We start from the raw sequence: 12,126 nt of genomic DNA on the forward strand, positions 1-12,126 counted from the left end.
CCCCAACAAAAAGTAATGTTATCCCACAACCACAGTCTACATATTTACTGACTGGATATCACATGTGATGCACATAATTGTTGTTATGCATGTACCACAAAATTGAAGAAAAAACGCATGTCACAATTCATTCAATGGTAACACTTTATAATAACTTTCAGGAATAAGCATTCTTTTAAAAAACTTTTAACATTTCAATTTCTAAATTCATAAGAATTTAAATAAACGTTCAACATGTACTGTATATTGGCTTATTCAGTAAATGTATTATAAAGTGTATGCTAATTACATGAATAACTTTTTAACAGCTGTCCATTAAAATCCCTGAGTTGTCATTAATTAATAGATCGCGTGCTCTCTGATTGTAGGACTTTAATCCCGAAAATATTATTCAATATAATATCTTTGGGCAGCATTAACACTTGAATCCTCAGTGAGCACATACAAGCAGTCTGCAGACAAGGCTAAAGAAATACAAAATGTAATTACTTCACTGCAATTTCTGTATTGCTTTATCATTTAAGTATCTGGGAGAAAACTGCATGGACTTGCTGACACTATTTCTGAAAGCTTACTTTGCTCAATTTGGAGTACAGCTGAGGCATTGGCCTGCACTGAGCTTTGTAACATTAGCTAACTGTTTTTGAAATGATCTCAAACCAGTTCTTTAAGGCCCCTCTACAAGTCCTCCAAACCGCTCGTGTCCACTTTGACCTTAACAAAGAGCGTATCGTCTCTCACGTAGATGGCGTTCTTGGGCGTCTCTAGCTGGGCATGCGAGGCAAAGCACTGGAAACCAGAGGCCACGTTGGTGGGGGCGCTGGCGTTTGCAGCGGCCGAGCCGGGCCGGTGGAAGCTAGTGTTTTCCGGGTCGGGTTTGAAACTCATAGTTAGGTGGTTGTTGGTGCCGCTCTGATCCAGCACTGACAATGACACAGGCTGTCTGAAGGGCCAGGGCAGGAGGGGGTCGAAGTCGCCCCTCATGAGGACCACGTAGAGAGACAGGTGGGTGTCCCGGCCTGCCCCGTCGCCGTTCAGGTAGGCCCTGGCGGCCATTTTGTAGCCACAGCGGCCCGTGTGGAAGGGTACGCTGCTTAGGCACGGTCCCTGGCCTCGTGCCCCGGCCTCCTTCTTCTTGCGGTAGTCGCGGAGCTTCCAGATGAGCTTGCCGTCGTACGAGGTGGACTCGAGCTCTCTGAAGTGCTCCTCGTTGCACTCCAGCTGCGCCGTGTGGATGCTGAGGAGGCGCGAATGGCGCATGTAAGTCTCCTTCAACTCCCCTGGCGGAAAAGATGGGCGATGGAATTTTTTATACTTTAATTTATCTACTGGTGATTGTAAATGTCAGTACAATGTTCATTATTTGCTCATAATCACTTACAAGCCTTAGATACTTAAGATCATTGGCCTAACACAGTCTTGAGTCTTTCCATAATCTGTTACAAGCCTTGGGAGACTTTAGCTTATTTCTTATCTTTCCAGTAACCCGGGGTTGGTAACTACTGAGTTACTTGAATTCTGTGGAATATGCTGCCAAAGATAGAGGCAGTTTAACCATAATTCAAATAACCCAGTGGCAGTTACATTTCCCAAGACCCACTTTTCATACATCATGGGCTTACTGTCGGTGTAAACCATTATAATGATCTCCAATCCACCTTTAGTTCACTCAGACCACTCATGACCCCCTCCACTCACCCAGGTGGTCTTTGAGCCCCTCCGTGACGGACACCTGCTGTCTGAGGGCATCCAGGGACGCTCTGATTTGGCCCAGTTCTTCCCGGGCCACACCAGGGCCAAACACACTGGACAGCTCCTCGAGCTGGAGCTGGACGCTGGAGATGTGGTCCCTCTGGTCCTCCAGAGAGCCCTGTACAGGGACGTCCAGAAAACCGTAACACTTTATTTACAGTACTGCTATTTACCTGGGTAGTGTTCATAATCATTAGGCACCAAACAGAATGTTTAATGTTTTAAAACGTTTTCTGTTGCATGCCTTAATAAACACAATCAAGGTAGTCTCTCCTCTTATGAGAATCTTAACGTTTTAACGATTCCTATGACCAATGGATTCTATTAAGTGCAGTGTGTATTAATTATTCCTGCTTTGGTTTCATATGCAGTAACAGCAGTGTTTCTTACTTTTTTAAAGTCTTTTTAGATTTTATTGAACAGAGAGAAGATGGGAAACGATGGAGAGAGGTTGTGTCAAAGGGCAGTAGGCCAGATTCATTCCTACACTGTAGACATGCTGGATTCTCCAGCATTACCGCTAGATCAACCAGACTTCTGGGTGTTATATTGGTTACATGTTACAGTACTGCTTCTTACCTGTCCTGCTTCTTACCTGTACTGCAGACAGGGTGTTGTCACATCGGCTGACCAGCTGGGCCAGCGGGCGGACCCCCTCCTCCAGACCGCTGACCTGGCGGCTCCTCTCTTGGAGCTCCTTGTGCCTCAGCAGCACCTCCTGCTGGAGGATTTCCATCTGGCAGGTCAGAGGAATGGTCAAAGTTCAACCGTTGCCACCGCACTGGCTCTAGGTACAACTTGCCCTTTGGCACACTGATCTAGGCACTATAAGGGCTGAATCCTAACTTGAGATGTGTGCAGGAAACTCATGCTTGGCGCAAGTCTCCAAAGGAAAGGACATAAGTGTGTGTTCCGTTTGCAAACCTCAAGTTAGGATTTGGCCCTTTTGAATGTTTTTTGACCGTGCATTGTCCTTATGATGACTGTTTAACTTGCTCGTTCAAAACAGCACCAACTAAACATTTGCTACGCTTTCTTCATTCTGAATGTACCCTGGTCCATAAACAGAAAAGTTCTGGGTAGTGATTGGTCCTACCTGTGTCTCCAGCTTGGTGTTGCTCCCCAGAACCAGGAGGATGTGGTGATTGAGAGCGGTTTCCTCGTGAACTTTAACTTGGGCTCTCCTCTCCTGTCCACACAGAGAGAAATAACAATTAGTTGTATGGCAATAGAACTGCCTAGACATGTTTAAGAATGACATGCCAAACAATGACATACAAATTATAACACTTTTCATACATACTGTTTTGACATTACCCGATGGGTTGTTGTTGAACCAAGACAAATTAATATCTGTATCTTTTGGTTGTAATGTATAGGACTAGCTCATATAAACACACATTACTATTACTGAACAAAAGTATAAACGCAACATGTAAAGTGTTGGTCTCATGCTTCATGAGCTGAAATAAAAGATCCCAGAAATGTTCCATATGCACAAAAAGCTTATTTCTCTCAAATGTTGTGAAAAATGTCTTTACATCCCTGTTAGTGAGCATTTCTCCTTTGCCAAAATAATCTATCCAACTCCATTCAGGTGTGGCATATCAAGAAATTGATTAAACAGCATGATCATTACACAGGTGCACCTTGTTCTGGGGACAATAAAAATGCCACTCTAAAATGTGCAGTTTTGTCACATAACACAATGCCACAGGTGTCTCAAGTTGAGGGAGTGTGCAATTGGCATGCTGACTGCAGGAATGTCCAACAGAACTATTGCCAGAGAATTTAATGTTAATTTCTCTACCATAAGCCACCTCCGACATTGTTTTAGAGAATTTGGCAGTACGTCCAATCGGCCTCCCAACCTCAGACCACGTGTAACCATGCCAGCACAGGACCTCCACATCCGGCTTCTTTACGTGCGGGATCATCTGAGACCAGCCACCCGGACAGCTGATGGAACTGAGGAATATTTCTGTCTGTAATAAAGCCCTTTTGTGGGGATAAACTCAATCTGATTGGCTGGGCCTGGCTCCCAAGTGGGTGGGCCTATGACCTCCCATGCCGACCGATGTCTGCTCCCCTGCCCAGTCATGTGAAATCCTTAGATTAGGGCCTAATTCATTTATTTAAATTGATTGATTTCCTTATATGAATTGTAAACTCAGTAAAATCATTCAAATTGTTGATGTTGCGTTTATATTTTTGTTCATTCTGACGCTTTCATACAGACATTCTTAAGACCGTATAGACAGTTCTTATTGTATTAAATTGTTACAAGGCCATTGTTTTATCACCACATGGCATCTGTGTCAGCCACTACCCACCCAAGAGGGTCGCATAAGGACTTTGACTCATTGAGATAATGCAATCATTGCGACTTTGAGATTGTCTGACTAAAACTAGATTTCCTTGGGCGTAGAATTGGATTCCAAAGCACAGAGAATATGTCCACCAACCCGGACAGAGCAGCCATATTTCTTATAAACACAGTCCGTCTTCACCTCAGGACACTGGTCAGCATGGTCTTCAAGCTGTGTGATAGAGGGAGAGTACATTACAAGCAAAGAGGTTGTTAGTCAGAGAGGGAAAGTGAGGGGAGGGTATAAAAAGGTGAAAAGGAGAGAGGGGAGAAGAGAAGTCAGACGGAGAAGGATACATGAGAGAGAAGGGAGATTGGGTGAGAGGTAGAAACAGGAACCAAATTAGTTCTATCACACTCATACAGTTTTACAAACTCCTGCACAGTGTATTATACACTGAGTGTACAAAACATTAGGATCACCTTTCTAACGTTGAGTTGCAGGCTGCAACTTTTGCACTCAATTCGTCGGGGCTCCACATGGTGTTGAACGTGTGTGCCTGGCACCTACTACCATACCCCGTTCAAAGGCACTTCAAATATTTTGTCTTGCCCAATCGCATTCTGAATGGCACACATACACAAGCCATGTCTTAAAAATCCTTCTTTAACCTGTCTCCTCTCTTTCATCTACACTGATTGAAGTGGATTTAACAAGTGACATCAATAAGGGATTATAGCTTTCCCCTGGATTCACCTGGTCAGTCTGTCATGGAAAGAGCAGGTGTTCTTAATGTTTTGTACAATCAGTGTATTTGGTTGTTGCAAAATGTCAAGGTATATAGAAAATCTTTCTTCAAACAATAAATGAGTATCTTCAAACAATACATTTAGCAAATAAAACAAATATTTTGGTAATATCTGAATATTTACCATGCATCTTTTAATCATCTGGGAGCATTTGTTGGGGCACTTGATTTCAACCTCTGGGCATGTATACCTCTCATGTTCCTGGTGGTGTCCGAACAGAAATAATAAGTGATTATTAAGGAGGATTTTCCTTCTTTAAGACTTACAGTATCATATCATAATAGACTGAAAAGAGCTTCATTCAAGTGTTGTCAAAGGCACTTATTGTAGTTGTGTGAACTGTTAAAGAGACTGCAGTAAGGGTGAGGAATTCAAACATCTATTCAAGCCAATTGCGCCACCTGTTGGGAGAATTACTGTATGTAATTCCCAGACTATGTCAAAAAAAATATTTGGCTAAATGTAATACAAGGGTTAGAGGGGGAAACACAGTTGAAGGACAATCCACTTCCTTAATATGACTTGTGATATGGGGGGTAGCAAAGAGTTAGCACAGAGTTAGGAAACACATTTCCAGGATACACTTCCACACTCCATTCCCAGGTGGCAGCAACCGGGTCTAGATGGTGAGCTAAGCCTTGAAAAACACATCAGGTGCAGCCAATTAAAGTGATTGTCACTCAGAGAGAAAGAGAGGAGGCCAGAAGCCACTCGGCCACCCTTTTGTTTGTTTGTACATATTTATTTTGTCACCATCTGAACAAATAATAATTGCTTGGACTGGCTGACCAAGAGGTCAAGTCGGAGCTGGCCTTAGACCTAAGTTAATGTAGCGGTGTCCCGGGTACATGCATTCAACACCTAGGTGAATACAGTGATTTCTTACATACCGTAATACGCACATCTTAAATCAGGTTACACACCACCTAACACCTAACTAGGCCTAAGACCGCTAGACATAGCGGGTGCAGCAAAATCAGTAGGCTAGTTGTGTTTTTCGTAACAGAGTAAAAATACCATGTTGAGCCTGAGGACAGTTCAACCATTTTAGAAGATCCCAAATAAACCGCAGGGTACAATGGCAAATCGAAAGTCCTCATATCATAAAACTTCAACCCTGACCTTTGCACGAGTAAACAAATTGAAGATCAAATTAAAACAGACTATGTTATAAAACTGTCAATTTCTCTGGCATTCACCTCGAGTTGGCAGCATGTGTAAGAATGCGTGCAGTAGTGACAGCGCTCCATACGATAGGAGCAGCTGATTCTGAGGTGCTCCTGCAAATCCTTGCGTTGCAAGAACTCACTGCAGCCTGTATTGGAACACTGCAATGACTCAAACTGACATGCCTCTGTACTCTGCAAAAGTAATTCTGAATAAAGTACGCCTAAAGTATTTCTTCATATATTTAGCTTTTTACTTCACAAATGAACCGATGGTTTCTTAATCTCACCTCATCAGATCTGATCAAACCTCTGTCCAAAAGACAGGCCGAGGTGGTGGCTGGGGAGTTTTCCCTGCACAAAAGAGAGCATCACATTTCAATATGATTGCTGACATATGCTACCTACAGTATCAACTAACAGCCCTTTAGCTCAATGGGCTAAAAGAGTACATTCAGAATTGTACAACTTCATTAACTCACAAAGCCTCTTGAACAATTAGAATGTGTAAGAGATTATTGTAATATGTAAAGTTGCATTTAAATGAATATGTGTACATGCCTCTTGGCAGGTGTAACTCGTAATAGGAATGTGGATCTGTTTGTTTTTAACTTTGCTTTTGTAGTTTTTCCACATTCCTGTATGTTTTACATTTCCTGGTTCTAATAGTTCGCCTAATTTCAGTTTGACAAAATAAGCAATGTATAGTGTAGAGAATCATTGTACCATGTAAAACGCTGTGAATTATATTTTTAATAACCAAAAATATTGTATATTCAGCTGTTTGCTGGTCTACAGAACCGAAAGTAAAAGATGCAGAAACGAAACTTGTAAAAGTTCTACCGCTAATTAAACTTTCTTTCAATGAGGATGACAGATCTATATCTCTCATTTCTATGTACATTTGGTCAGATTGCGCAAAAAGTTACATATTGATACTTTAAGGACTCTTGGAAGACTAGCCCATGGTGAGCTAAAAATAGATCCTAATCAAATCAACCCAACCACGGGGGCGAAGAGCAAAGTGTACCAAAGCTGGCTGCTGGCCTGGGCAAGGACATGTGCGACTGCCTGGACATGGACTGCATGGGCTTCTTCTATACCTCTGCCCCGAGTGCAGATTAAACGGCCACTGCAAACTTCAGCTAACTTGAGCATTTAAAATATATAGATATTTAAAAGCTGATTCACCCGAAATCAACTACAAATCAACTCCATATCTGGTTTGATGTTGATGGTGATGTGGCTATAAAAATAAACGCTCCGTTTCCAATCTTGTGGTGACTAAAATTAGCTGAAGTTTCCAGTAGCTGTTTAAAGAAGAACCAAACCATGGATTCATTTATCCTGGCCCATGGACTCATTTCAGGGTGAGGAACCACTTCCCTTACATGTAAAGTCATTTAGCAGACACTGTTATCCAGAGCGACTGCATACATTTTCATACTGGTTCCCCATGGGAATTGAATACACAACCCTCGCGTTGGAAGTGCTATGCTCTACCAACTGAGCCACACGACACCACTTCAAATGCTAAAATCCTGAACTTCCACTTTAAATTGTGCTGGTCTGACACCAGACCAGTTATATTTGCACAATTGAGGGCTGGTAATTCGTCATAGGGCTGATTCCAGTTCGATTTCAGTCAGCTCTAGGAAATTAACTTAAAAAACAATAATACAATCTTCAGCGGAGAAAGGACCATTTTCAAATAACAAATAGAATTTCGATTCAACTCCTGGAATTGAAATGGAATTGACCCAAAGTCATACCACCCCCCAAAAATCTCACTGTGTATATGAACACATAACATGCAGTAAATGGCTGTTTTTTTTTATCACTACTGTTCTTACAGGAGCCCTTGGATGCAGCGGTAGCAGGAGATGTGTCCGCAGCTGGTTTGGTGTGGGTTGAGAACAACTCCTTTACAGGTGGGACAAACATAGTGCTCTTCCAGGTTCTTCACAAACTTCAAACTGTGCTGCACCGCAGTCAAGTCCGATTCCCATTGTCCCCCCACTCCCGAATTCTGCCTGGAGATTCCTCCGGATCCACTCGGGTCACTCTCCTTTGTTGCCATGGCAGCCTGTCGACTGACAGGTGTGCGGTAGATGTTGGACAGTTTGTAGACCTATGCAAATGTACATCTACAAAGATTCTGTTAACATTAAAAGGTCCTATTCCAGGAGTCCTGCAATTGACTGAATACCTGCATGACTGACATTCAGAAAATCCCATTGAAAGCACTCCATAATGAAATATAGGCCAAACATTTGTGCATGAAAGTGTTTAGTAAATAGGGGTAGGGGTTTATAAGTCAAATCCCCTATTCACATGGACTTATAACCAGGGCCGTAGCTACATATGAGGACACAGAGGTCTGGACCACTGTCATTCTTTTGAATACAAAATAAATACATTGTCACTGACTGACAGTCACTCAATTAGAACATGACAGTTAAACATAGATTGGTAAATTAGTTGTTAGTCTAGCCAGCTAAACTTTCACGGCTGAAATACCGACCCGGAACGCAAAGCATGTGCCCAGGGGTCCTGACCTCCAAGGGGCCCTCAATAATTCTGGTAGTCACTCTAACTCATCATATAAGCATGGCATAAGTCATGCCAAAAAGTGTAGACTTGCAGGAAATTGGCTGTAAAACTGCAGAAAATCTGTAAAGCAAACATATTTGTTGACCTTTTGTTAATAAAATACTATTACTGCCAACAGATCCTTCTGTACATATAAATGTATAGTTTTCAATTCCGATGCTGAGTTGATGTGAGTTAAGGTGTAGTGGCTATGTTAGCATTTTTTCACTTGTCTGAACATATATTGAAATGAGAAGGGGGGGGGGGGGGGGGGGGGTTCTAGACCTCACTAAAACTCAGACCCTAGCTACAGTCATGCTTGTCGGGATGTTCAGAAAGGTATTCGTTTCCATCTAGCCAACTCTGGTGCAGGTATCGAACATGTTTAGTATTAAATCATGCAAATATTCCTATGGTACTCAATAAGCACCCAATAATGACCGTGGGTGGTCGGTGCATTGTCTCATCAGAATCTCCCTTTCAGAAATCCCCCTAGCCTAGTGCCTTGGTGCTGGTGAAACCAGCGATTCTACCCCCTCGCAGCCCATGCTAAGGGTGCGCGGCCAATCCTTAATGAGACAATGGACAATTAAGATAAACATGGATTATGTTGTATTACATTAACAGTACGAGTAGGCTATTAATTGACGTTATATTGAGAAAGACAAAAAGACGCGACGGAATTATGCACTCTTTGTAGCACTACATTGTTGGGGAATCCCCACTGCTGAAGAACAGCGCAATTCATTAGGATTCCAATAGATGAAAACATCATGATTATAAAAAAAAAAATGTGAAGACAAAATCCAAGGGAGTTCTGTATTTATATTGTTAAGTCAAAAAGTCACACTGAAATTATATGTTGCTTTCGTTTTCAGAGCCTAAATAAACAACTGTTGCATTGAAGATCTGAGCAGGCATACAGTGCGTTCTTACCGTGTCTTTAAAAACGGAATGTGCGACGATATTCTTAATGTACTTTTGTAATTTACATCCACATTCATATGGCAAAATCTTCTGCACTGTACGGAGCATGTAGCCCAGGCTATACGTCACAACTCGGCGTGCCGCCAATTTTATATGAGCGGAAAATGAGTCAGGAAGTGAATGTAATGGCACTAATGTTGTGTTCACAGTTCACACCCTTGAAAAATGATCGTATCCTAAAACGCGGTAAAATAAAATGTATGGTTTGCACCATGCATAGCCTCCCTGAAGCGTTTCGAGGACAGGATGCTGAATAAATTGTCCCCTTTTTATGCATCCATAGATTTAAAATGGTATTTGCTGAAAATTGAGAGAAAACAATTTGAGAAGTTTCTTAAATTATCACAATGTATTTGACTTAACTATAGGCTACAATTCACGGAGCTAGTAGTTCAATCAAACCCAAACGTCAGAGTGGTGTTTATAATACTGCTATATTAAAGGTTTTAGCATATGGCAATGTGATGTGGTCGAAAATAACATGCATACATTTAGATATTGAGCACATTGATAATGCTTTTTAATACAACAAATCTATAATTGGATCATGTAGACCCTAGGCCTAATAAGTCAAGACCCCCAAGAAGCACAGCGGATGTTTTTACATGCATGGCGAAATCGACTCATTGGCAAAACTGGTTGAATCAACGTTGTTTCCACATAATTTAAACCAATATAAATCTATGCCATGATGAATCAATGTGAAACTGATTGGATTTGCAAAAAGTCAACGTAAGGGCATTTTTTCCCCACCCAACCTTTAACCTAAATCCAATGGCATGGTAACATTTGATTTAAAGTTGCATTCACATTTAGACTAATAAACCAAATGTAAATCAAAACTAGACGAACTGACGTTTGTGCCTAGTGTCAATTAGGCATATCAACAAGCAGAAACAATGCTGATAAAAATGATTTAGGCTAAAGTAGACAAATCCAATAAGGGAAACTATGCAACAATTACATTTTTTATTTATTTATGTGCTATATTTATAGATGTATATTTGGGATTGCACTAGTATGCTATCTTTTTGGGGCAATATTCATTTAAATTTAAGCAGGCTGGAAAAAGTAATAATTTAAATATAGTAGGACAAAAGACAAACCAAATAAATGTGCGAGAAGGGACATGGAAATTAAAATGTTTGAAAGACACTTGAATGAAATGCAAGTGCAACGAGAGCCTGAAATAATGGCAAGCCAATAGCCTAGTAAACACTACATACGGTAGGTAACATGCGAATGTCATGTCTTTTTACGGCAAAATGCAAGTCCTCAATGTTCATGATTATACTTACTTCTGGCCACATTATTTCCACGGGAAAAGATTGAGTCAGTGTAAATGAGTGGTTTCATGGTCATTTAGGCTTGCATTTCAACATGTTTTAATAAGCTTGTCACCACGTACAGTAGTGAATTAGCCTATTTCTTCCTCCATTCCTTAGCAGTGATTAGGCAAAATTTGAGAAACGTTCCCAAAGTTCCGGAAATCATCCAACCAGGATCTCTGGAGAACGTACAGTTGAAGTCGGAAGTTTACATACACTTAGGTTGGAGTCATTAAATATCGTTTTTCAACCACTCCACAAATGTCTTGTTAACAAACTATACTTTTGGCAAGTCGGTAAGGACATCTACTTTGTACATGACACAAGTAATTTTTCCAACAATTGTTTACAGATTATTTCACTTATAATTCACTGTATCACACACAATTCCAGTGGGTCAGAAGTTTACATACACTAAGTTGACTGTGCCTTTAAACAGCTTGGAAAATTCCAGAAAATTATGTAATGGCTTTAGAAGCTTCTGATAGGTTAATTGACATCATTTGAATGAATTGGAGGTGTACATATGGATGTATTTCAAGGTCTACCTTCAAACTCAGAGCCTCTTTGATGGTAAAAGCTAAAGAAATCAGCCAAGACCTCAGACAAAAAATTATAGACATCCACAAGTCTGGTTCATCCTTGGGAGCAATTTCCAAACGCCTGAAGGTACCACATTCATCTGTACAAACAATTGTACGCAAGTATAACCACCATGGGACCACGCGGCCGTCATACCGCTCAGGATGGAGACGCGTTCTGTCTCCTAGAGATGAACGTAGTTTGGTGCGAAAAGCGAAAATGAATCCCAGAACAACAGCAAAGGACCTTGTGAAGATGCTGGAGGAAAGAGGTACAAAAGTATCTATATCCACAGTTAAACGAGTCCTATATCGACACAACCTGAAAGGCCGCTCAGCAAGGAAGAAGCCACTGCTCCAAAATCGCCATAAAAAAAGCCAGACCACGGTTTGCAACTGCACATGGGGACAAAGATCGTACTTTTTGGAGAAATGTCCTCTGGTCTGATGAAACAAAACTATAACTGTTTGGCCAACATAACGTTGTGCGGGTGCTTTGATGCAGGAGGGACTGGTGCACTTCAAAATATATGGCATCATGAGAAAGGAAAATTATGTGGATATATTGAAGCAACAGCTCAAGACATCAGTCAGGAAGTTAA

General features: G+C 41.3%; 1 protein-coding gene across 4 annotated transcripts; it reads right to left on the minus strand.

Moving 5' to 3' along the window:
• Positions 1–33: 33 nt before the first annotated feature.
• Positions 34–11,250, minus strand: LOC110493771 (TNF receptor-associated factor 5). 4 transcript variants are annotated; one of them, XM_021568241.2, is made up of 9 exons: positions 9,565–11,250; positions 7,890–8,129; positions 6,327–6,390; positions 4,994–5,071; positions 4,218–4,292; positions 2,849–2,941; positions 2,348–2,488; positions 1,699–1,870; positions 34–1,280 (listed from the first exon to the last, which is right to left on the minus strand). In XM_021568241.2, the coding sequence occupies exons 1-9, from the start codon at positions 9,630–9,632 to the stop codon at positions 679–681; spliced, it is 1,533 nt and encodes a 510-aa protein (XP_021423916.2). In that variant the 5' UTR covers positions 9,633–11,250; the 3' UTR covers positions 34–678. The 4 variants fall into 4 exon arrangements, with proteins under 4 accessions (XP_021423916.2, XP_021423917.2, XP_036805658.1 ...); XM_021568242.2 differs by having other exon boundaries at positions 7,890–8,183; positions 9,565–9,664; XM_036949763.1 differs by lacking the exon at positions 7,890–8,129.
• Between the last annotated feature and the right edge of the window lie 876 nt (positions 11,251–12,126).

The sequence above is a fragment of the Oncorhynchus mykiss genome, chromosome 17, assembly GCF_013265735.2.
Source record: "Oncorhynchus mykiss isolate Arlee chromosome 17, USDA_OmykA_1.1, whole genome shotgun sequence".
NCBI lineage: Eukaryota > Metazoa > Chordata > Actinopteri > Salmoniformes > Salmonidae > Oncorhynchus > Oncorhynchus mykiss.